At 42.6% G+C, this 25,922-nt stretch overlaps 2 protein-coding genes across 6 annotated transcripts in view; one reads left to right on the top strand and one right to left on the bottom strand.

Moving 5' to 3' along the window:
- Window positions 1-24,964, top strand: part of LOC123798524 (uncharacterized) — a 135,263-nt gene extending 110,299 nt beyond the window's left edge. Inside the window, exons 3-4 of one of the 2 annotated variants that reach the window (XM_087865348.1) lie at window positions 21,352-21,492; window positions 23,948-24,964. In XM_087865348.1, coding sequence (XP_087721474.1) covers window positions 21,352-21,492; window positions 23,948-23,967 — 161 coding nt within the window. In that variant the 3' untranslated portion in view covers window positions 23,968-24,964. The remainder of the gene's footprint in view (window positions 1-21,351; window positions 21,493-23,947) is intronic. The other variant, XR_015726034.1, reaches the window with a different exon arrangement.
- The window catches only part of PREP (prolyl endopeptidase), a 111,776-nt gene continuing 101,020 nt past the window's right edge, over window positions 15,167-25,922 (bottom strand). For 3 of the 4 annotated variants that reach the window (XM_045806975.2, XM_045806974.2, XM_087865346.1), the window contains 4 exons: window positions 24,961-25,055; window positions 21,876-22,007; window positions 18,810-18,966; window positions 15,167-15,905 (listed from right to left, as the gene is read on the bottom strand). In XM_045806975.2, the coding sequence (XP_045662931.1) occupies window positions 15,611-15,905; window positions 18,810-18,966; window positions 21,876-22,007; window positions 24,961-25,055 (679 nt within the window). In that variant the 3' untranslated portion in view covers window positions 15,167-15,610. Of the gene's footprint in view, window positions 15,906-17,704; window positions 17,964-18,809; window positions 18,967-21,875; window positions 22,008-24,960; window positions 25,056-25,922 lie in introns of those variants that run through there. The other variant, XM_045806976.2, reaches the window with a different exon arrangement.

Raw genomic sequence — 25,922 nt, forward strand, 5'->3', positions numbered from 1 at the left:
TATGTGTGTTTAAGTCCACCTCCTCTTCCAATTAGAATTGATGTGAGAGCTATGGTTAGAATTAAGTTTGGATTAATGGATGATGAGATTTGGTATAAGATTGATACTGGTGCAAGTTTTTGTCATGTTAATAAAATTAGGCCTGAGGATAATGGAATTCCTTATGTTACTTTGGGTACTCAGAAGTGGAAAGAGGAAAGTCCAGTTTTATGAGAGCTATTGTTACAATGGCAGATGGATGCTGTTGGATTAAAGATTTTTGTAATTGTTCACTGTCCAGAGTTTATTAAGTTAATAATAGCCATTATAAGAAGTGTTGATGTGGTTGCTTTTGTTAGGAAATATTTAGTAGATACTTCTATGGCTCAAGAGTTAAATTTTTTTTAATTAAAGCTGGGATAATAGCTGGTATATTTATTCAAAGCCAATTTAGATAGTGAGTCAGTGAGAGCCTGTTATTACAATTATAGTTCCTGAGATAATGGTTGTTATAATGTAAAAATGAGGTTTATTAGGGAAGGATATTAATCAATATGGGGGGGTGGGCCCAATAGTTTATTTGGCTGACTTTAATATAGAATATGCTATAATTTTTAATTTTTTAATTCCTAGGAGTAGGTTTGATTCCTGTAATTCTAGGAATAAAAGAAATAACATATTAAAATATATATTGCTTATAACACCCAGTGCTCCATGCAATACAATGAATCATGGAACACTACATCAAAAACTAATGATGAACTGTATGGTGATTAACATAACATATATAAATGTAAATTTAATATATATTAATATATATTATACATTAATATATACTATATATTAATAATGTATAAATATATATTTAAATTAAATTATATATAATGTATATATTATATATTAATATATATTTAATCTATATTAAAATAATAAGAGTTAAACCTCTATTATTTACTCTATCAAACTCTTTGTCCGAGGTATTTTTAGGATTGTGACATAAGACCTGATCTAATGATAGGCAAGAATACGTGTCACATACAAAGGGCTAATCTAGTGATAGAAAGTTTTCTCACAAGAGGCGTATTGGTTAGTTGTATTGGAATTGTGGGTAAGATGCTGAAATTCATGGAGGGTAGTAGGAGGGTTTTGACAACGAAATTAACTGTATATAGTTCTAGCATGTAGGGGCTGTGAAATGCTTCTAGGAATGTGATTGTTGTGAAAATGTTTGAGGAGGATTTTGTCCCATTCTGCTAGGAAAAACAGGGCAAGTGGGCCTGCTGTATATTCAGTGTTGAAGCCAGTAACTAGTTTTCTTTCTCCTTTTGTTAGGTCGAATGGAGCTCGGTTGGTTTCTGCTAGGACTGAAATGAATCCTATCATGGCTAGTGGTCATGATGGAAAAATTGATCATAAGTATTCTTGAGTAATGATTAATGTTGGTAGCGTAAGCAATCCATTTATCAGTAGTACTGATTATAAGATAATTGCTCCAGTTACTGCATATGAAATTCTCTGTGCTACTCCTCGGATAGCTCCAAGTAATGCATATTTGAATTTGAGGCCCGTCTAGATCAGAGGATGGAACATATATCTGAGCTTGGTATAGCTAGCATGAATAGTACTTCTAGGTTTATATTGATTATTGATTAATTTCATTTCTCTTGTCCTTTCATATTGGGAGAAATTTATCATAGAAACTACCCTGAATTACTTTGGTCCGAACTCAGATCATGTAGGATTTTAATCCTTGGCCAAATGAACCATTAACAGTGGTTGTACCTTGGGATGTCCTGACACAATAGAGGTGGTAAACCCTGTTGTTGATATGAACTCTAGAATAAGATTACACTGTTATCTGAGGGTAACTTGTTCTGTTGATCAATATCTTGCATCAGTAAAATGATGTAATATTTTAACTAGTGAGTCTAGATTTTAATCACTCAGAGGTTATTTTGTTCTTTAAGGTCACTCCAGGCAAAATTGCTAGTCCACTTAAAGGCTTGTTATCCTTTATCACCTGATGTTGTTTCTAAAGATCCCTTATTTTTCACTTTTTAAAATTCTTTTTCTTTTTGCTGATCTGTTTGTGTGAGTTCCACTGTCCTGTTTTCCAGGTCACTGATTCTTTCTTCTGCTTCATCTAGTTCGTTATTGAAACCCTCTGGTGTATTACTCAGTTACTATATTCTTCAGCTTTATGCCTCTGTTTGGTACTAACATTTCCTCTTTGTTGAAGTTCTCTCTGCATCATCTGTTCTTCTGTCAAGATCGGCGAGCATCTTTGTGACCGTTACTTTGAACTCTTCATTAAGGAAATTATCTTTGTTTCAATAAGGTTTTATTCTGGGATTTTATCTTGTTTTTTGTCTTTGGAAAATATTTCTTTGTTTCCTCATTTTGCTGGACTCTGTGCTTCTTTCTAGTATGAGGTGAAAGAGCTCTCTCTCCCAGTCTTGAAGGAGTGATCACAGGCAGACTGGAGGTGTGTTTCAGTTTGCTGTCTGTGCCGTCAGTGCCCTGGGGGTGGTATCCTACCAAGAACTGCCTCCCCAATTGTTTTAGCCCCCTGGGGCTCAGAAACACAAGCCCCCCCCCCCCAGCCACAAGATCCAGGTGTTCAAGGGGCATCCTCTGTGGGGATTGCATGTGCCTGCTGAATCTAGTGGGGTGGGGCCGTGGGGGAGAAGAATATGTCTTTTTATTTCTTCTTTGATTCATGATTGTTCAGTAGCATGTTTTTTAATCTTCACATATTTGGGAGTTTTTCAGTTTTCTTCTTTTAATTGATTTCTAGTTTCATACCACTGTGATTGGAAAAGATGCTTGATATGATTTCAACCTTCTTAAATTTAAGACTTGTGGCCTACCATGATCTATTTTTGAGAATGTTTCATGTTTTCTTGAGAAGAATGTGTATCCTGCTGCTTTTGAATGGAATATTGACATGGTATATGTGTCTGTTGGCCTTCTGTATGCCTTCTTTGGGAAAATGTCTATTCAGGTCCTCTGCCCATTTTTTAATGGTGTTAAGTTGTAGAAGTTCTTTATATATTTTGGATATTAACCCCTGAGTGGATCATTTGCAAATGTCTTCTGCCATTCAGTAGGTCGCCTTTCTGTTTTGTTGATGGTTTCCTTCACTGTGCAAACACTTATTTTTGATGTAGCCCCTTTATTTTTTGTTTTGTTTGACTTGCCAAAGGAGACATCTAGAAAAATGTTGCTAAGGCCAGTGTTAGTGACATTACTGCCTGTGTTCTCCCCTAGGATTTTTTTATGGTTTCAGGTCTCACATTTAGGTCTTTAAAATATTTTGAGTTTATTTTTTGTGTATATGTGAGAAAGTGGTCCAGTTTCATTCTTTTGCATGTAGCTATCCAATTTTCCCCAATACCATTTATTGAAAAGATCATTTTCTTTTTTTTTTTTTAAGATTTTATTTATTTATTTGACAGAGAGAGACAGCCAGCGAGAGAGGGAACACAAGCAGGGGGAGTGGGAGAGGAAGAAGCAGGCTCCCAGCAGAGGAGTCTGATGCGGGGCTCGATCCCAGAACGCCAGGACCACGCCCCGAGCTGAAGGCAGACTCCCAACGACTGCGCCACCCAGGCGCCCGGAAAAGATCATTTTCCCCATTGTATATTCTTGCCTCCTTTGTCATCGATTGACTACATAAGCATGGGTTTATTGCTGGGCTGTCTATTCTGTTCCATTGGTCTATGTGTGTCTATTTTTGTGCCAGTACCATGCTGTTTTGATTACTACATCTTTGTAGTATGTCTTGAAATCTGGGATTGTGATACCTCTGTTCTTTCTCAAGACTGCTTTGGCTATTCAGGCTTTTTTGTGCTCTTAGACAAATTTTTGCATCATTTGTTCTAATTCTGTAAAAAAATGCCATTGGAATTTTGATAGGTATTGCATTGAATCTGTAGTTGCTAAGGGAAATGTGGAATATTTATTTTTCCAATCCACGAGCATGGAATATATTTCCATTTGTGTTATCTTTAATTTCTTTTCATTAGCGTTCTATAGTTTTTAGAGTACAGGTCTTTAACCTCCTTGGTTGAGTTTATTTCTAGGTTTTTATTTTTAGTGTAATTGTAATTGTTCGTTTCTTTTTCTGCTTTTGCACAATTGGTGTATAGGAACACTACTGATTTCTGGGTATTAATTTTGTATCCTACAACTTTACCAAATTCATTTATTACTTTGGTAGTTTTTTGGTGGTGTCTTTCAGGTTTTCTAGGTATAATATCATGTCTTCTGCAAATAATGACAGCTTAATTTATTCCTTATCAATATGTATGCATCTTATTTTTTTTTGTCTTATTTCTGTGGCTAGGACTGCCAGTACTAATGTTGAATAAAAGTTGTTGTTTTTTTTTTTTTTAAAGATTTTATTTATTTATTTGACAGAGAGAGACAGCCAGCGAGAGAGGGAACACAGCAGGGGGAGTGGGAGAGGAAGAAGCAGGCTTCCAGCGGAGAAGCCTGATGTGGGGCTCGATCCCAGAACTCTGGGACCACGCCCTGAGCCAAAGGCAGACGCTTAACGACTGCACCACCCAGGCACCCCTGAATAAAAGTTTGAAAGTGGATATCCTTGTCTTGCTCCTCATCTTAGAGGGAAAGCTTGCAGTTTTTTTGCCAGTAAGTATGATATTAACTGTGGATTTTTCATAGATGGCCTTTTATTACATTGAAGTGTGTTACCTCTAAACCCACGTTGTTGAGAGTTTTGATCATGAACAGATATCAAATTTTGTCACATGATTTTTCTGCATCTATTGAAATGATCATGATTTTTATCCTTCGTTTTACTGATGTGGTATAGCATGTTGATTGGTGTACAACTATTGATCCATTTCTGCATCCCTAGAATAAATCTTATTTGATCGTGGTGAATGATCCTTTTAATGTGATCCTTTCAAATGTGGTCTGCTAATATTTTGTTGAGGATTTCTGCATCTATGTTCATCAGGGATATTGGCCTGTAATTTTGTGTGTGTGTGTGGTGCCCTTGTTTTGGTATCAGGGTAATGTTGGCCTCACAGAATGTAATTGGAAGCTTTCCTTCCTCATCTATTTTTTGGAATAATTTGAGGAGAACAGTTATTAATCTTCTTAAAATGTTTGTTAGAATTCACGTTTGAATCCATGTGGTCCTGGACTTTTATTTTTTCATAGTTTTTGATTACCAATTCAGTTTTGTTGCTAGTAATCCATTTGTTCAGATATTCTATTTCTTTTTTTTTTAATGATTTTTTTATTATGTTAGTCACCATACAGTACATCCCTGGTTTCCGATGTAAGGCTTGATGATTCCTTAGTTGTGTATAACACCCAGTGCACCATGCAATACTCTATTTCTTCTTGATAAAGTTTTGGAAGATTGTATGTTTCTAGGAATGTATCCATTTCTTCTAGGTTGTCCAATTTGTTGGCACATAATTTTTCATAGTACTCTCTTATAATCCTTTGTATTTCTGTGGTGTAGTGTCTTTTGTTAATTCTCTTTCATTTCTGATTTTATTTTTTGAGGTCCTTTCTGTTTTGTTTCTTCATGATTCTGGCTGAGGGTTTATCAGTTTTATCTTTTCAAAGGACCAGCTCTTTCATTTTTTGTTCCTATTTTTCCCAAAATCTTTATTTCATTTACTTCTCCAATTTATCATTCCTTCCTTAGGCTGTGCTTGTTCTTTTTCTAGTTCCTTCAAGTGTAAGATGAGATTTTTTTTTTTAAAGATTTTTATTTATTTGACACAGAGAGACAGCCAGAGAGAGAGACAGGCAGTGAGAAAGGGAACACGAGCAGAGGGAGTGGGAGAGGAAGAAGCAGGCTCCCAGTGGAGTAGGGAGCCCGATGTGGGGCTCGATCCCAGAATCCTGGGATCACGCCCTGAGCTGAAGGCAGACGCCTAACTGACTGAGCCACCCAGGCGCCCCATAAGATGAGTTTCTTTATTTGAGCTTTTACTTGTTTCTTGAGGTAGGCTTTTATCACTATCTATTTTCCTCTTGGAACTGCTTTCATGGGGTGCCCGGGTGGCTCAGTCAGTTAGGTGTCTGCCTTCAGTTCAGGTTATGATCCCAGGGTCCTGGGATCAAGGCCCTCATCAGCGGGGAGCCTACTTCTCTGTCTGCCTCTCCCCTCGTGTTCTCTCTCTCTCTCTAATAAATAGATAAAATCTGAAACAACAACAACAACAACAACAAACAAAACAAAACTGTTTTCATTATGTCCCAGAGATTTTGGGTGATTGTGTTTTCACTTTCATTTGTCTCCATGTATTTTTAAATTTCTTCTTTGATTTCTCATGGACCCACTGGCTGTTTAGTATCATGTTATTTAGCCTACACGTGTTTGTGTTTTTCCCAGTTTTTTTTCTCGTGATTGCTAGTTTCATACCATTGTGGTTGGAAAAGATGCACAGTATGATTTCAGTCTTCTTAAATTTATTGAGACTTGTTTTGTGGCCTAAGGTAATCTATTCTGGAGAATGCTGCATGTGCACTTGAAAAGAATGTGTATTCTGTTGTTTTCGGATGGGATGTTCTATATATGTGTTAGGTCCATCTGGTCTAATGTGTTTTCCAAAGGCACCGTTTTCTTACTGATCTTCTGCTAGACGATCTATCCATTGATGTAAGTGGGGTGTCCCCTGCCATTATTATCATAAATTTCTTTATGTCCATTAGTATATTTTCTTCATGTATTTAGGTGCTCTAGTGTTGGGTACGTAGGTTTTTACAATTGTTATATCCTCTTCTTAGATTGATCTTTGTCATCATATAATGTCCTTTTTGTTTCTTGTTACAGTCTTTGCCCTAAAGTCTGTTTTGTCTGGTATAAGTATTGCTACCCCAGCTTTTTTTTTCCCCCACTTCCATTTGCATGGTAAATGCTTTTCCATCCCTTCACTTTCAGTTTGTATGTGTCTTTAGGTCTGAGGTGAGTCTCTTGTGGGCAGCATATAAATGGTTTTTTTTTTTTTTTTTTTTTTTTTACCCATCCTACCACCCTATGCCTTTGGATTGGAGCATTTAGGCTATTTACATTTAAAGTAATTATTGATAGGTAGGTACTTACTGCCATTTTGTTAATTGTTTTCTAGTTGATTTTGTTGTTCTTCTCTCTTCCTTTCTTGTTCTCTTTGTAATTGAGTTTCTGTGGTGCTATATTTGGCTTTTTTCTCTTTTTGTGTATCTGTTACAGGTTTTTGGTTTTTGATTACCATGAGGCTCGTATATAACATCCTAACTATATAATACTAGGTATTAAGTTTGTTATCATTTAAGTGCAAATTCTTGATTTTTTTTACTCCACATTTTATGTATACGCTGTCATATTTTATATCTTTTTACTCATAATTTTCTTACATCTAATTATGGCCATTTCTTTTCCACTTTAAGTCCCTTTAACATTTCTTGTAAGGCTGGTTTAGTGGTAATAAACTCCTTTAACTTTTGTTTGGGAAACCCTTTATCTTTCCTTCAGTTCTGAATGACAACTTTGTTGGTTAAAGTATTCTTGGTTGTTAAGATTTTTCCTTTCAGCACTTTGAATATATCATGGCACTTTCTTGTGGACTGCAAAGCTTAAAAATCAGCTAATAGTTTTATAGGATTTCCTTTGTACATAATGTTTTCCTTCTCTCTTGCTGCTCTTAAAATTCTCTTTTAATAATGAAAACATCAAAGGCTAAAGATTATGTGTCATGGTGTGGACTTCCTTGAGTTTATCTTGTTTGAAACTCTGTACTTCTTGAACCTGGATATCTATTTTTTTCTCCTAGGTTAGGGAAGTTTTCACTTATTTCTTCAAATAAGTTTTCTGCCCTTTCTTTCTCTCTTCTGGGATCCCAGATAATACAAAAGTTTGTTTGCTTGATGTTGACTAAGAGAACCCTTAACCTGTCCTCATTTTGAAAAATTCTTTTCTCTTTTTGCTTTTCAGCTTGGGTGCTTATCATTACCTTGTCTTCCAGATCATTGATATGTTCTGTATCAGCTAATCTTTTGATCCCTCTAACATATTTTTTAAAATTTCAGTTATTGTATTCTTTAACTCTGATTGGTTCTTTTTTGTGTTTTCTATCTCTTTATTGAAGGTCTCACTGAGTTTTTCCACTCTTCAGTGAGCATCTTTATAATCATTATGTTACCTTCTTTATCAGGCATATTGCTTAACTCCATTTCATTTAGTTCTTTTTCTGAGATTTTGTCTTATTCTTTCTTTTGGAGTATATTCCTCTGTCTCTCCATTTTGCTTGACTTTCTCTGTTTCTATAGATTAGCAGAACAGCTACTTCTCCTAAACTCGAAGGCATGGTCTTGTGTATGCTCATCCTCTATGTAGACTGTGTGCTTGGTGACTTTTGATGGCCGGCTGGAGCTGCGGTTGTAGGGCCAGGCGTCTTGGGGCTCTCCATGCAGTAGGACCCTGGCAGGACAGCTGACGCTGAAGTGACTGCAAGTCCGGGTGTCATGGGGCTCTGTGCAGCAGGTGTTTAGCAGGATATCTAGAGTTGAAGCGGGTGCAGGCTGGGGTGTCCTGGGGTTCTACACATTGAGGGCACCCTGGCAGGAGAGCTGAAGCTAAAGTGAGTGCAAGCTGGGGTGTCCTGCAGTGCTCAGCACACGGGATGCCCTGGCCAGGTGACTGGAGCCAAGGCTGACATGAGTGGGGGTGTTCTGGGGCACTCTGCATAGAGAGAGTGCCCTGGTGGGGCGGCTGGAGCTGAGGCAAGCACAGGTGGGGGATTCCCAGGGTGCTTCACACAGGGGGCAACCTGGTGGGGCAGCTGGATTTGAAGCAAATGGCATCCAGGAGGTACTAGAGCTCTCTGCACTGGGGGTGCCTAGCAAGCTGCCCAAAGTCCAAGTGGTATGGGCTTGGAGTGTTCCAGGGTGCTCTGAACCTCTCACCTTGGTGCAAAAGCTGGAGCTATAATGATTGCTAACCAGGGACTTCTGGGTATGCATTGCCCTGTGGCCACCCTGGTGGGATGGCTAGGCTGGTGTGGGCTAGAAACCAGGGGCTCACTGATGGGCAGGCTGGTTAGGGTGCCTGGACTGTACCCTGGTCTGTGCTTTCAAGGTGGAGAAGTGTAGACCATGTCTGGCTGTTCTTCTCACCTGGAGAGATTTAGGAGCTTCCTCACTGTGTGGTGGAGTACTAGGTCTGGTTCTTTTATATGCTAGTTACTTTAGCTGCAGTTCTTTTTTTCTGTGCCGCAGAATAGATGAATATGCTCCCAGTCCCTCTGTACCATCCCTCCCCATTGCCATTTGCAGCATCAGGGATGGAGGGTTCCTTTGTTAATGTGTCTCCATCTTTTGTTGTGCAGAAGCTGTTCAGTTGGCCCTCAGTTCTTCTTCAGGAGGAATTGCTCTATAAATAGGTGTAATTTGTTGTGTTCCATGGAGGAAGTGAGTTCAGTGTCTTCCTACATCACCATCTTGGACTGGAATCATTGATGGATCTTGTTTCTTTAATCCATTCATCCACTCTGTGTCTTTTGATTGAAGAATTTAGTCCATTTACATTTAAAGCAAATCAACAGGTATTATTCCATTTTAATCATTTTCTGGCTAGTTTGAAATTCCTTTATTCTCTTCTCTTCCTTGGTGACTTGATGATTTTCTGTAGTGATGTGCTTAGATTCCTTTCTCTTTCTCTTTTGTGTATCTAGGATGTGTTTTTGCTTTGTGGTTACCATGAGGCTTACATAAAACAACTTATAACAATATTTTCGGTTGATGATGACTAAGTTCAAACACATTCTCAAGCTCTACATTTTTTACTTCCCTCTTACCCCACAATTTGCTTTTGATGTCACATATTCTATTTTTTTAACTTTGTATATCCATTAATAACTTTTTATAGTTATTTTATTACTTTTGTCTTTTAACCTTCATACTAGCTCTATAAACTCACCATTTTTACATTAGATTATTCTGAGTTTTATTATATATTTACCCTTGCCAGTGAGATTTATACTTTCATATGTATTCCTGTTACTAATTAGCACCATTTCCTCTCCTTTCATTTCAGCATTTCTTGTAAGGCTGGTCTAGTGGTGATGAAATCCTTCAGCTTTTGCTTGTTTGGAAAACTCTTTATGTCTCCTTCAATTCTCAAGGACAACTTTGCCAGATAGAGTACTCTTAGTTGGCACTTCCTTTTGGCACTTTGAATATTTATGTCTCTCCTTTCTAGCTTGCAAAATTTCTACTGAACAATACGCTCATGGTCTTATGAGAGTTCCCTTGTATGTAACAAGCTGTTTTTCTCACATTGCTTTTTAAGATTCTCTCCTTGTCTTTAACAGTTTAATTATGTGTCTTGGTGTGGATCTCTTTGGGTCCATCTTTTTTAGAATTCTCTGGGCTTCCTGAATCTGGCTGTCAGTTTCTTTTCCCAGGTTCAAATAAAATTTCTGCCCCTTTTCTCTCTCTCTTCTGTGACCCCTATAATGTGAAGGTTGGTCTGCTTGATCTTGTCCTGTAAGTCCCTTAAGCTTTATCATTCTTTTTTTCTTTTTGCTGTTCTGGTTGGCTGAGTTCTGCTACCCTGTCTTCAAGTCCATTGATTCCTTCTTCTGCTTTATCTAGTCTGCTATTGAACAATCTAGTGTATTTTTTAGCGTAGATACTGTATTTTTCAGCTCTGTGACTTCTATTTGGTACCATCTTCTGTTTTCCGTCTCTTTGTTGAAGTTCTCACTGTGTTCATCCATGCATCTACCAAGCATGGTGAGCAAATTTATGACTGTTACTTTGAACTTTTTATCATGTAAATTATTTCTCTGTTCCATTAAGGGCTTTTTCTAAGGTTTTATTTTATCCTTTTATTTGGAACATATTCTTGTTTCATTTTTCTTTGAATCTCTGTTGTTTTCTTTTAAATCTATTATTTAAATAGCCACCTCTCTGTCTTGAAGGGGTGACCTCATGTAGGAGATGAACCTTATTGCTCAACCCTACCCAGCTCTTGGCTGTCTCACAAACCTCTGTGATTGTCCAAGCAGCCTGCTGTTGTCTTAGTGGCTTCCAGTAGGTAAGGGTTTACCAAGATCTATCAGTGTCCCAAAGGGGAGTATCTTGGTCAGCACCTAGATTCAGGCTGATTGGAAGCCAGACACTTAGTTTTTAAAGTATGCAAACATATCTCTTTCAGGGGAAAACTGGGAGATGGGCATTTCTGTGTGCTCCCTCTGTGCTGGGTAATAGCCAGTTAAGAACTGTTTCTTTGTTTGCTACTGTTCCATTAACACAAAAACACAGGCCCTGTGAACACAAGCACCTCTGGCCACCAGAGCCAGGCTATCAAAGGATGTGGTACGGCCACAAATGCTGAAAACCCTGCTGACCTAGGGTGGGACAGAGGGAGCATAATGCTGCCAGCCTCCCTGGTCTCTAGAGAGAATTATAGTTGGCCCTTAGAAGTGCTTTTATTATCTATTTTTAAAGATTTTTATTCATTTATTTGACAAGGAGCACAGGCAGGGGGAATGGCAGACAGGGGCAGAGGGAGAGGGAGAAGCAGGCTCTCCACTGAGCAGAGAACCGGATGTGGGACTTGATCCCAGGACCCTGAGATCATGACTTGAGCTGAAGGCAGCCGCTTAACTGACTGAGCCACCCAGGCACCCCTAGAAGTGCTTTTAATGAGAAGTTTGCCACTTGGGCCACAGTTATGAAGATAAGCTAATAGGCCTCTTTCACAGAAATGCTGGAGGTGCATTTCAGAGTGCTGTCTCTGTGCTGTGCCCTGGCGGGGAGGGAGCCGGGAAAGAACTCTTTCTCCATTGGTTGTAGTCCTATGGGGCCCAGGAATGTAAGTCCCATTGGCCGCCAGAGCCAGGTGATCAAGGGTTGTCCCTTAGGCAGCAGCTGTGCAAACCAGGGCACCAGATGTGTGCATAAGTGCCTTTCCCAGAAATACCAGTGACCTGGAGGGAGGCAGAGGGAGAGCGCGCGGATGGCTCCCACCGGCCCCCGCAGTCTAGAATATTTCAGAAGGGGGCTAGGTGTGTAAGTTAGAAGCCTGTCCCCTCCTTCAGGCCAAATCTTTCAGATAAACAAGCTGGTGGCTTTCACAGGAAGACTGGACACTTTTCAGCTGGCTGCCTCTCCGCTGAGCTCTGAGGGTGGCCAGCTCAGTCTGCACGAGCCCTTTAAGAGCTGTTTCTCCGGTGGGTGAAATGGGCGAAGCAGTCACAACGTACACATTTCCAGTTGTAACTAAGTTCTGGGGATGTCACGTATGGCATGGTGCCTATAGTTAATAGTACTATACTGTACATTTGAAAGTTGCTAAGAGAGGAGATTAAAAAAAAACGATCAGAAATTTCTATATTCTCATGGACTTTTTATCTTTCAAACAAAAAATGTGAGTATACTACAGAAAACAAGTGTTTCTCAGTTTGCTGTAGCCTTTGGGTCTCATGGACACAAACCCATTGGCTTTCAAAGCTAGATGTTTTGGGGGCTTGTCTCTTAGATTCAGGTCGTAAAAGTTGGGGTGTCAGATGTGGGGTGCAGACCTTTCACTCCTCAGGGAGGAGGTGGGAGTTGTGAGTTTCTTCCTGACCATGGCTGACCAGGCCTGGGGGGGGGGTGCTTAAGGGAAGATCGTGTCTCAGCCTCGCCTATCCGTTTTAGTGTGGGCTTTTTTCTCATTTGCCCAATTTGTAGGAGCTGCTCATCTAGTTTTTGTTTCTTTCAGAAGATGTAGTTCTGTGTATAGCTGTAGATTCAGTGCATCTGTGGGAGGAGGTAAGTTCTGGAACCTCCCATGTCACTATCTGGAATGAGAAGCCTCTTGCATATTATCTTTTACTACACCGGTGGGTGAGAGTGCGGACTCCAGGGTCCAGCTGCTCGGGTTACTGCCCTGCCTGCTCACTTCCTGGCCAGGGAACTGGGCCTTGGCCAGACTACGGTAAGGGTAGCATGTGGCTTGTAAGGTTGCTTGAGGACAAACAGCCATACACAGAGTGCTTAGGGCTGGGTGGCACAGGGGACAGAGTAAAATCATTTATCTTCTGTCTCCTCCTTCTGGAGTGTCAGCTTCATGAAGACAAGGGCTTTATTTTGTACCCACAGCCCCTGGAATGATTGGAAGGAGAACGTGGCTAAATATTCCTTATTCATTGGCCTCAGCCCTCATCCTGCTGGCCTGACCACCCCATTCCAGTCCGACCTTTGCTTTTTTTAGACTCCTCACAGCTTTCCATCCTGTCCTTCACTCATCTTTCTTTGAGTCTTTGTAACCTTTCTGGGCTATGGCTGTATGGTCTGCCCTGGGGAACTCCCGGAGGCTGGTAAAACTGATACAGACAGATTGGTAACAAGCTTTCTTAGCTGAAATTTAACCTTTTCGCCCGCAGCACCATTTGTGTGTAATTGGCTAAGTTTTAGTGGGAGTATTAGGAAACCATAATTGCCAGGTTTTACACTAGTCCAGGCGTGTACACGTGAAACATCAGAGATGTGACTATTTCGCTAAGGTAGCAAATGCTCCGTGGCCTGTGTAGCACGAGGCTACCTGTGCAATGCGTGCAGCTTTTGTCTCAAAACACCATAGACCAACGTAAGACAGAGCAGAGGGGCGGAGCACTGGACAGAGAGGAGGGGGCATCTCACAGGGAAGGCCCCGATTATCTGGGAAGGGGCCAACTTCATATACTCCCAGGGTTTAAGGCTTAAAAAAGCTACCTTCAGTTTGAGGGCTCAGCGGTCCTGCTTAAATCGAGATGTGGAAACTAGCTTAGGAAAGAGAACTCACGATTAGAGGCAATTCTTTGGTAGGCACTTTGGTAAGTGTATTATAATGTTTGTTCCTAATCGCCACTTACGAAATGAGTGGTGGGATTTGAACCTGGGCCTGACTGACTTCTCCTGCAACTGAGACCCTACCCACCGTGGTTTTCACTTTCCACTGCTCAGCAGGAGACCTCAGTGGGAAAGTAGGGCTAGATTCTGTGCAGGCTTGGACATGCTCTGGACTGGGGGGGAACAACTCAGCTGTCTGTACCTCAAACCACCCAGCTGGTCTAAGAAAAAGGCTGCCTCCAGCTTATCTATGCAAATGTTTTTTTTTCCCCCTGCCACTCAGGTCGGCAGGTACATGGCAATTAGCCAGCGTGAGCGACTCTAGGCGGAGGTGATGTCAATTCTCCACGTGCTGATAGCTGGTGGCGCCCTTGTTCTCCGGGGCGGGGCTGAGTGTGCAGCCACGTATCCAGTGCTTACTGACACTTTACTAGAATGCATGATTCTAGATGAGAAAAACCAAAGCAGCCACCTTTCAGCTATGCTGGATATGTAGTGCTATACTGACAGAAAACTGTGTCTAATTTCAGACCACGATTTGGGAGGTAGAGCTCTAAAGAAAAGCACAAATATGTATGATTTGGAAAATAGGACTTCTCTGGAAAAGTACAAGTTAGTGGAACAATGAAGTCATCTTTTAAGCCTTTTTAAGGTTAAGATACTTCATACAAAATAGAAGTTATTTTTGTCATCTGAAGCAAGACAAAGAAGAAACGGTGTTCTTCTCATAAATTAGATCAGCATTTCCTAAACTGATGCCTAAAGGAAGGGTTTCATGAGACGTTAATGCCTTGAAATGGTATGAACAGTAGTTTGAGGAGCAGTACACCCCCTCTTAAACATGTGGGGTGGCAGGGGGAAGGGACCAGAACTGTTTCCAGTGTGACTATTTCTAGGAAGTGGTCTGTGGGGGGAAACAGCTTGGGAAATGCTGAATTTCTGATTTGAAGAGAAGTTTGGATAAATGTATCCAGATAGTTCACTGTGAGTTTTATACGCTAGGTCCTTGGACGTCCATTTGTAACCACAGTGATAGGCCAATAATCTGAAGCTTCTGGTCCACCGACTTTTCAGCCTAACTATCCAAATCAAAAGAGCCCTGGCTCCGATTACCAGCTGACTTGAGTGGTTAATACAGAAGCTAGTGAGCTGCCTCTAACAGCTTCATCACCATCAACAAGGGGGCTGGAATGGCACCTGCTTCTCACCGCCGACATTCTACGGCTTCACTGTTTGGGAACTAACGTGTATGGAAAGGCGAACTGCTTATTCCGATAGGGAAGTGACGTGATCCAGAGTGAGTGCCCCTCAACACGAAGGAATCAGAAAAAGCCTCCCATTCTTAAATAACATTTATTATTGTTGCAAAGAAGTCTTTTTCATGAGAACAGTTCTCCCATTTAAAGATATACTGGTTATGGTTATAGAAGCAGATTTCATTGAGTGGTCTAGATGCAGTAAGCCCGACTACGACTCTGAACTCGGCACTCTAATATTCACAATGTGTTGGCTGCCACTCAGCTATTTATCCAAACATGCTTTTTTTTTTTTTTTTTTTTAAACATGTGCCTGCACAGGGTGGAGAAAGAAACGCCAAGGGCTTGCTAAAAAGGAGAAGCCTAAAAAAGATAAAATTCCCGCAGCAGTTCTGTTCAACTGCAGTCTGTGAGTGCAGGAATAGTGTCCGTGTGGGGAAGCGTTAGGCCCAGTGGTTTCTCCGTGTGAACGGTGTGAAAGCCCTTGAGGTTTTCTGCGGCTGTCAGGAGGGAGTGGGAGAGTCCGTTTACTGAATCCAGTCGATGTTCAGGCACCGCGCTATGAATGCAAACATATCTGAGACCTCTTCTATCACTTTGGCCGTGGGCTTCCCGGCGCCGTGGCCGGCCTTGGTGTCTACGTGGATAAGCAGGGGGTTGCTTTGCTTCCGGCTCCGGCCCACGACGTACTGAAGGGTGGCGATGAACTTCAGGGAGTGGAGCGGGACCACACGGTCGTCGTGGTCGGCGGTGAGGAGAAGCATGGACGGGTACTGGATGTCGTCTGCCTCCGGTAGCTTCACGTTGTGCAGCGGGGAGTATCTGAAAGGCAAAGGCAGTTTCGTGGGGCCGGATGGCAAAGGCGGAGTGGCTCGTTCACCAGGCTGATCAAGGAGCACGGGCGGGCACAGCAGCCCATGTGGTTTATCAGCCTAACTTTCCTAGCTGTGACGGCGGCTACTAGTTACCCGGGTGACCCCCGCAGACTCTGTGCATCGCCATGTAGGTCGTAACTGGCCAGGGCTACTGGAAACTGGGGAGCCGTGTCATTTATGTGGCTCCCGCTTTGGAAGACTGTGTAAAGGAGAAATTCCAGGGCTGCTGAGATAACCCTAACTATAGATGCACTTACGGTCTTGAATAGTTCCACAGTCTGTAGACTGACCTTCTCTCTACTACACAGTGGTCTGACTTTAAGCCACTGATTGGGGGTATGAGAGTTGCCAGCCTTTCTTTTGTTGAAAAACTTGAAATTTTGCCCCTTTACCATCTATAAACTGTTTGTTGCAAGCCCAGCGTGGCAGTCTGAGGAAGAACCCGGGTCTTGTCTGGGCCTCTTGCTGACTCGCGCTAGGGCAGAAAGAAACGGCCTTTGGCCGATGGTGACAAAGTCAATGGAGGAGCAGAGGCGGCACCTTCTGAACAACCTTCCAGATAAGGGAACAAATGGGTTCTAAGAATAAGAGTATAGCGACTTAAACAGTAACTGATAGCAGTTTAGTGAGTGAAATCTCTGGATTTTTTTTCCTTTACATTTGCTCAGTGTGGACGTCATCTTTCTCAGTGTTCGGTATTACTGAATATAATTGGGTATTTCAGTAGAGTTTTATTTTGGAGGGTAAATAGTCAAAAACACTACAATTTCTGCTCAGTTAACCAAGTTGAGACTGGAAAGCTCTGGAGTTAGGCTCCCAACAGAGAAGGTGGCGGCGGCAACGGATTGGTTTTCTGATCTTACTTCAGAGTGTTCTTGAATCCACCCCAGCCCTCCAGAAAAGGTTAGTTCTTGGGGAAAAAGGTTTGGAAAACTGAGAAGTTCTGTAAAAAATGTATCCAAGCTATTCCCAAACTTGGAAATCCAGCTCCTTCATGGGGGGGACCCCCTGTAATCTCCAGATGTCGCTTCATGGGACATGGTGCAGGGTTTCAGCAGCTCCTGGTATGGCCCCCTCTGGTTTGAGTGTGTAGGGCTGAGCTCCCTGTTCACCTGGGAGCAGCAGGTCTGAGGAGACTACAGCCCCGTGAGAGCTAGGATGGAAAAATCAAGTCTAAAGTAGGACTATCACAGACATCTTGAGAGGGAAGATATTTACTCTTATTTTTTTCCCCCACATTAGAGTATTAAGTTCCATTGAATGTTTTGTGGCCTTTGATACACAATTTAGTCAGTATCTTCAATTGAGTTTAGATGGGACTCCCTAAATGTGTATTTTCTTTATATTAATTTGAACTATAGCTTATTTAGCTTTTACTGGTATTTGTCAATGAGGTTCTTTCAATGATAAAACTTTAGTCATTTTAGCTGAAGAGCTAAAACCCTAAAAAAGCACATAAAATGAAAGAGCTTGACTGAAGAAATTGCTGTGTTGAAATTTGGAGTCAACACAGGCAGTTCGTAACTGCTGATGTCGGTCCCCAACCCCTACACATGGGAAGTGAAGACTGTGAACAGCCAGAAAAGAACGTGGCTTGCGGTCTCCAGAGTCTAAATGTCTGCTATTTTCTCATTGGTCTTGCCAAAGAGGTTGAAGGATAGGAATGCAGTTTTACAATATTGTAATAAATAATGTGATTTGCAGTTTCAAATATATATGGTTTATTGAGAGAACAAAATAAGTTTAATGTACCCGCATATATCCCTCTTTATTTCCTTCTTAAAATCCCATACATAGATGTAAAGTATAATGACACCTTTTTCTATCAGTTTTTAATTGCTATGGTAACAAACTATCACAAGTTCGGCAGCTTTTGAAAACAACACAGATTTCTTATCTCACAGTTCTGTCAGCCAGAAGTCTGGGTTGGCTCAACTGGGTTCTCTGCTCTGGGTCTCGAGGCTGAAATCAAGGTGTTGGTTGGCTGGGCCCTTATCAGGAAATGCTGGGGAAAAAAAAATCTATTTCCAGATGCATACAGGATGTTGGCAGAACTCAGTTCCCATGTGGTCATAGGACTGAGGTCTCCCTTTCTTTGATCGCTAGCTGGGGGCTGTTTTCAGGCTCTAGAGGCCCCTTCCTCCACCTTCAAAGCCAGCAATGGCAGATCCAGTCCTTCTCATGCTTCTAATCTGACCTCTCTTTCTGATGCATTCCCTGCCTCCAGCCCAAGAAAGTGGTTTGTCATTAGACTGGGCCCACTTCAGTAATCCAGGATTATCTCATTTTTAAGGTCAGCTAATTAGTAACCTTAATTTAATCTGCAAAGTCCCTTCACAGCAGCACTCAGATTAGTAGTCTGATTTGAAGAGAGCAGGGGACAGGAATCTGAGGGTGGGAGGACATCTTTAGAATTCTGCCTGTCACATCTTTGTAGTTCGTTGTCTTTGTTAAAGACCAGATCAGGGGCATCTGGGTGGCTCAGTGGTTAAGCGTCTGCCTTTGGGTCAGGGCGTGATCCCAGGGTCCTGGGATTGAGCCCCGCATCAGGCTCCCTGCACTGCTGGGAGCCTGCTTCTTCCTCTCCCACTCCCCCTGCTTGTGTTCCCTCTCTCGCTGGCTATCTCTCTCTCTCTCTGTCAAATAAATAAAATCTTTAAAAAAGAAAAATAAAACCAGATCAGAACAAGACAAATAGGGATTCTCATCACTTCCCTTCTTTTACAGTAAATGATATGCAAATAGACACTGAAGGGGACAGAGTCAAACCCTCATCCTTTTGACTGTGTTCAGTATTATATCAAATTGTTAGCAACACATACCATATGTATTAACATGAATTAAGACTTACTTGATAAGCCATTCAAAGTGTTGTTTGCTGTCCGAGCACCCATAATCGGTGGTCCAGGCATGGCCGATGGTGTATTTATGGAACTTCAGCATGTCCATTACCCCAACTTGGGCAATAACACAACCAAAGAGGTCAGGGCGCTGATTTGCACAAGCAGCTGAAAACCAAGACAGAAAGAAAGTAAAAGGTGGTCTGTCATTAAACATCTAAATAAAAACAAATCAACACTTTACTTTCAGAACTACTGCTGCCTTTTTTCCTAGAGCAAAGAAACCATCATAAACCACCCGGCTAATGGCCACTAGCTTCTCTCCCTGCTTCCAGTATATCTGAGAGGCAGGATAGTATCACTGGTGACAGAGATTTACTCCCCGAAATGAATCTGAACGGGGGTTATTCAGAAAAACTCAAGGACTTTCTGGAAAATTGTGTCTCCCGCTCCCATTCCTATATCTATCTATATCTATATCTATATCTATATCTATATCTATCCATATATAAATTTTTTTCCACAAGGAAAACTTGTTCAGGATCTCAGAAGTAATCTGTGATATTGTGACATGATAAAAAACACATAGTCATTATCCCCAGTTCCTGGCACAGAACTTCTAAACCCCTTGGAATTTCCTGAGTGACAGGGGTGAGAAAAGTGTCTTTTAGAACTCCTAACTGGCCCCTTTCACCCATACCTGTGTTTATGCTAACGAGGAGACTCTTGGGGGGGCTCTTAGAGGGCTACACGATGGGGGCTGGTTGCCACAGGAGCCAACCCTGTGGTTAGAGGGGCTGAAAATTAAGTTAATAACGGCTAATGATTTCATCTATCATGTCGGCATAATAGAACTGCCACAAAAACCCCTAAGCAGCGGAGTTCAGAGAGCTCCCGGGTTGGTGAGCACTCAAGTGCTGGAAGGGCGGCCTTCCCAGAGACGACACGCACGTCTGCAAGCCCCCTCGACCCCACACCTTACTCTCCTGGGGTCTAGGAGCTGTTCTGGCAAATTACCAAACCCGAGCAGGCAGAGCCTGGGAATGCCAATACATAGCCAGTCAGCCAGAAGTACGAGAGGCCCAGGACTTGGGACTGGTGTCTGAAGTGGGGGCAGTCCTGGGAGACTGAGCCCCTACCACGTGGGGTCTGTGCTCACTCTGGGCAGTATCAGGACTGAAGTGCAGGACATCCAAGTGGGGATGGGAGAACTGGTTGGTATGGAGGAAAAAAAACCCATACACTTGGTGGTGGAAGTGTTGTGAGTAGAAACTGTACATACAGTCCAAGGCAGGGCCTGAAACCCAGCACAGGCTCCAACCAGTACTGTCCTGTTTTAAAAACACTCGTCTTTGTGTACTTAAGTTACATAAGTGTATTTTTGTTTTGGTAATTCAGTATCTATCGAACATCCTGCCACGTGCCTGGCACTGGAGTCCAATCAGTGCATGCTTTAGTGGGAATCACTGCTGTGGGGGAGCCCAACCTGGGGTAAGGCAGTTAGGGAGGCTTTGGGAGGAAGTCACATCAAAGCTGGCATGACAGTCAAGGGAATCTGGACTTCTCCTGCCTCTGGCAAAAAACCTAGTTCACATCCTGATTTTGATTTCGGTGCTTATTCCCAATACCAGATCCTGAGTCCTACCCTGGGAGACCTTGGTTCTCTCACTCTGTATGAGAGGGTAGGAATTTGTCCTTTCAAATAAGCCTTCAACACCCTGAGAAGGGACCTCCATTTTCTGCAAGTTCCTCAAGGAACCAGGTTTGCCAACAGATGTAATCCAATAAACTGAAAATATAAGTCAACTTAGGACACTCCCCCAAAGGCTTCTCATTTCCCAGAGTCAACCAGGTCCACTAGACGGGCTCTGAGGTGCTGCCTGCTTTCGCCTCCTGCCACCTCTCCCCTCTCCCTCACTCGCCATGCCAGCTGTGGGCCTCTATACTGTTGCTAGAGCACTCTGAGCCCTTGCTGGCCTCGGGGCCTTCGGTGTGTGTTGTCTGCCTCCTCCAACTAGAACGAAAGCTCCAGGGGGGGCAGAGGTGTTGTCTGTTTTGTCTGAAACATATCCACACCCTTTCTAAATTTCAACAAATTATTCTGGACATTTATATTTTACCAAATGGGATTTTTTTTTTTCCAGACTATATTGGGGTAAAGAGTAAGAACAGGGGTCCAGGTTTTACAATGACTCAGTATATTTCAAGGATAAGGAAACTGAGTCCATGTGCGGCTCCCCTGAGCCCCCTTCCAAAACTGGATTTTCACATGTTTTAAGTTGAGCCTGCATTTGTACGATGGTCCCTCATATCCTAATGACACTGGATGTAGGACCCAGGAAGCAAAGTGCAGGCCACCGTAAATGTTCATTACAAGGTAAGAGGTCATCAACTACCCAAATTAGGAAAAGCTGCTTAGATGCTGAACCACCCGCAGGTTAAAGGAACAGAATCTAAAACCACAGTGTTAGGTTCCAGCCCCAGCATCACCACTTTCTCTCTCTGCCCCGGGTCCTCGGTAAAATGGGAATCCTACCCGTTCCTGTCCCCCAGGCTGCATGACAAATGAGAGTGTGCACGTGAAGGGCTCAGCAAATGGGAATCAATACCATGAACGATTTCCTGTCTGTTCCGCTGCGCGTCTGTGTGCGCTACGGCCCCTTCCTTCACCACGCCTCTCTCTGCACCCGCAGCGTAAGTACTCAACGGATGTTCAGTGTGATCACATCTTACACGTTCTGAGTAACACAGTCCCAGGGGTAATCGGCTCAGTCCTGCGCTGGCTGAACCCTAGAAACCTGGGGATCCAGTTTGTGGGGGTGGGGGCCCCAGCCAGTGTGCAGCCCAGAAGAGCTTGGAGCAGGTGGGGGACAGGTTCTCAGGCTGTCGTGAATCAGGCCTGTACACCGCGGGTTCAGCTGGGCTCATCGGTCATTTATCAGATGCCCTGATACAAATGGGTTTTGCTTTCTTTCCTCCCATCCATGAGCCAAACTCAGTCAAGAGCTGTCTACGGACAGTGTATCCAAAAACCCCAAGAGTGTTAACTAGTAAGCACAAAAGAATCCAGTTCTCACCCACTAAGAGGCCTCCGTTCGAACCTCCGTTAATAGTCAGCCTCTTGGGAGAGGTGTAGCCTTCCTTGATAAGATACTCGGCCGCGTGCTGAAAGTCATCAAAGCAGTTCTGTTTGTTTGCCAGGATACCACCTGCAATGGGCCAAAGTGAAAGATGGTTAAGAAAGAAAACAGTAAAAAACACGACAATTTAACCAAAAGGGAATTCAACTGATAGGGCAGAGTTTCAACTACGGATCACTTACACAGCAGGCTAACACCGCATTTAGAAAAACGCCTCAACTGAAATTTTGTCAGGCATTACGGAAATCCATCAACACCATAATCACGAATCCATAGTGTGGATCTTTATTTTTCTAAATACAACGGCAGTGCCGCATAGGGAAGAGATGATCTGTTACGTCAGAGAACCACGAGGACAAAAGTATGAAAGCAGGTAGCCAAAAGAACCTAGATTTTAGAGAAGCCGAACTTCACCTTGAGCCATGCTCAACCCTTTCTGTGCTCTGACCCACCGGGCTGTGTACACTCCCCCCTCTCAGGGACGGCTGTGCACTCACGGGGGCACTTCTCAGCCCTCCTCTTGGCAGGAGTTGGAAACGGTAATGCTGAGAAATAAGGTCTTCAGTTTCTCCCTTCTTTAGGGAATGTAAGCAGGAGTGAGGTGGGGAGGGGGTGGTGCACAGAGCAGCCTGTTATAGGTTTTTTTTTTTTTTTTTAAGATTTTATTCATTTATTTGACAGAGAATCAGCCAGCAAGAGAGGGAACACAAGCAGGGGAGTGGGAGAGGAAGAACCAGGCTCCCATCGGAGCAGGGAGCCCGATACGGGGCTCGATCCCGGGACCACGCCCTGGGCCAAAGGCAGACACTTAATGACTGAGCCACCCAGGTGCCCCTATAGTTTCTTAATTCTTGAATGAAGAACTCAGACATCTCCCCAGAGAATCTGGATTTTCTCATCCAGAAGTTATCCAATGTATAAAACCACGCAAAGAAATTACGTAAAGAGAGGAACATTTGTAAAGTCTTGGAATATCTAAAAGTAAAGGCCAAAAGTCAAAGATGTGCCCTCAACGGAAGAGATGTCTGAAGTAACTGCCCCTGAGATGAACAAAAAGCAGACACAGGTCTAATTAGATATTTGAGATTAACCACTTCTGCAGAAATTCAATTAAAGATGAAGCAGTGCTACTGAAGAAATTTTTTCATATCAAAACAAATGTTATTAAAATTTTAATAAGAAATTATCGGTGAATTAGAACAGTTAGAATTAGTTTCCAGGAATAATATCATTTTGGGTATATGACTATATTTTTTAAAGAGCATTAAATTTTAAACTCAATAAACAATGGAATTTAGATCTATCAATGTTTAGTATACTAGGGTCTAACTGGAAAAAATCCATTTCTGGCCCCTTGACTGCCTAAATTTGGAGAACGTTTATGAATCAGTCTAAATACAGTCTACTTTCAGACTCACTCAAGCTCCAAACTCCCCCTCCCGCCCCCGGCTTTTGAACAATTAAGTTGGTTAACACAGAGATGGAGCACGGGTGCCTATCACAGCACGGAGTGCACCTGATGACCAGAGGGGTTTTATGGAGACCGATGTGGGTTCTCTAGGAGAGGGCCACAGGACCAAGAGTCCACGCAGGGTTGTGTGTATGCCACAAACATTTTAACTAGTAAATGACACGGGTTGGGGGTCTAGACTTCGCATACAGATTTGGAACATAAATATGATATGTAGAGATTTTATTTTTCTTTGATCAATCATCTCAATATCACAGCATGATTTTAGTGTAATTAAACTCTAATATCAGGTCAGGGTCAAAATTATACAATAACAATTGATAAAGTCTTAGGGCAACTGCTCCCAAGAGTCATCCCCATGGCGGGCAGGCCAGGAGCCCGTCTGTTAATGAGAAATACTCCCTCTTGCTAAGGTGCTCTTGCTAAGTATGTTGTCTGATGTCAGCCTTTGGGGTGCTTGCTGGATGTTCAGGGGGTCAGGCCTGGCCTTTTCTACATCTTGTCATCTAACAGGTACTTATGAAAAATCTCTTTACAGATCTCCCCTCATCTTTGTAGACTGGATTTGATGCAGAAAATCACAGCCTTTGGCCTCAGGTTCAGGAAAAAGTGGATACATGCAGGTCTGCTGCTCCTACTGTGGGAGAAGACCCTTTTGCCTGGTGCTGCTGACCAACCCCAAGGCCTGGTGGCTACCTTTGTTCCAACAGACCTCCTTATAAATGACGGCCGATGATGAGAGTGGGGAGAAGCCTGGGGCTGATGGGAGTGAATGTGCGTTCCCACATCCTCCTCTGGCTATTGGTAGTCTAAGAATTCCAGACACAAAAGGCTGGGGGAAAGGATGTGCTCCATATGTAAAGAAAAGGAAGAGATAAGGGTTTAAAAAAATTATGACAGCCTGGGGAATGAAGCTTAGTATCGAAGCAGTATCCTCAATGGAGTAGAATCCATGCTTCAGGAGCCTGGAGAATGGAGACTGAATCATTAAAACCAGAAAAGAAAAACGAGTGAGCTCTCGAGTCTAACACCTGCACACGACAGAGTCACAGCCGTAATGCTAGGAGGATGCTACGTCTTAGCCACGTCAGGAAAATCAGAGGAAACAAGCAGAAGGATGCTCACTCTGGGTACAGGAAAGCTCTATTTGAGATTGCTCTTTTTAAGAGAAAATGACCCGGCTGGAGAGAGCCACATAATGCTAACCAAACAGCCTGGTCTTGCCTCAGATCAAAGAAATGCCGAAAAGTGGCCTGCAGACCCACTTCCGCCAGTGATGGATAAAAATGCATCCCGTGCATTGCTAAAAACCCCAGTTCTGATTATGGTCTATAGGGAATGTTTCTGAAAAGTATGGACTTCATTAAAATAAACAGATTACAAAGGAAAACAAAATGAGAAAACACGGAGCTGTTTTTAGAGGGGCGGTGGTGCCTGCAACATGTCTGAACAGCTCCTTATTTTCCGCTTGTCTGCTGCTAACCCCATCAGCTCATTCAAACACAGCTTTGGCTCGGCCGCGTTTGTGTTCCTGTAGAGAAAATACCTCACCTTTATGCCACGTCTCTCCGTACTCGCCACCCCCTCGGATGTTGGCCACTGCAAGGACGCCGCCCATGTGTCGCACAAAGATGAGCCTGGACACGCTGAGAAGCAGTTCAAATAATTAACCTTCCATCAACCACCTGGGAAGGACCATGCTGTCTCTCTCCATCCAAACAATGTATCCCCAAAGACACTCCACATGTCAATATTACTGAAATAGGAGTCCAGTTCTCTATTATTTGATTAAAGTGCAAAATATAGAAGTTCTGATTAATGTTTAACAGCAAAGTTCACACATTTTCATGTGCATTCAGTATTATATCCTTTTTCTATACTGGTAAATATCTTAACTATAGGAAGTGGGAGTACACAATTCATCATGCAAAGAAAGAAAGAGCTGGAAGCTCTCATTTCATGCTGAAGCCATCTTTCTTTTAAACAACTATGTTGGCAAACTGAGTATCCCCAGCCATGTGACACAGCCCTGGTGTGAATGGCTCTGGACTTGCAGGAATCCCCCGTGGTGGTCCCTGCTCCACTGTATCTCTCTCCTCATTGTTCAAGTTGGAATAAAGCAAGCTGTTTCTGAAATTGGGATTTTAAAGAAGTGTTCCAGTTTTATAGACCTTTAGATGCTGAACTACGTAACTAACACAAGGTGTGAGAGGGGTTGGGGAGACCAAGGACACAGTCCAGAAAGCAAGCATGGAGGGCTCAGGGCTGGAGAAAAAGTTTTCTAGAAATAAGCAGAAGAGACTATAGCACAAAGCCGTTAAGTAAGTCCTTTGGGAAATCTGGGTTTTGTTTTCTCTTCCTCTTTCTGCTCTGACCCTAACGGTGCTAAATGACATCCATTATTTCTGATAGCTAAAATTAATTCTGTCTTAAGAAGTGTTTATGAAAGTTTTATCCTTCTCCCTTTTGGTAGCTGGGTAAATGCAGGCTTCTGTAACCTGGGGCTCTAGATG

Source organism: Ursus americanus, chromosome 11 (genome assembly GCF_024610735.1).
Source record: "Ursus americanus isolate L20-20 chromosome 11, mUrsAme1.1.p, whole genome shotgun sequence".
In the NCBI taxonomy this organism is placed as follows: Eukaryota; Metazoa; Chordata; class Mammalia; order Carnivora; family Ursidae; genus Ursus; species Ursus americanus.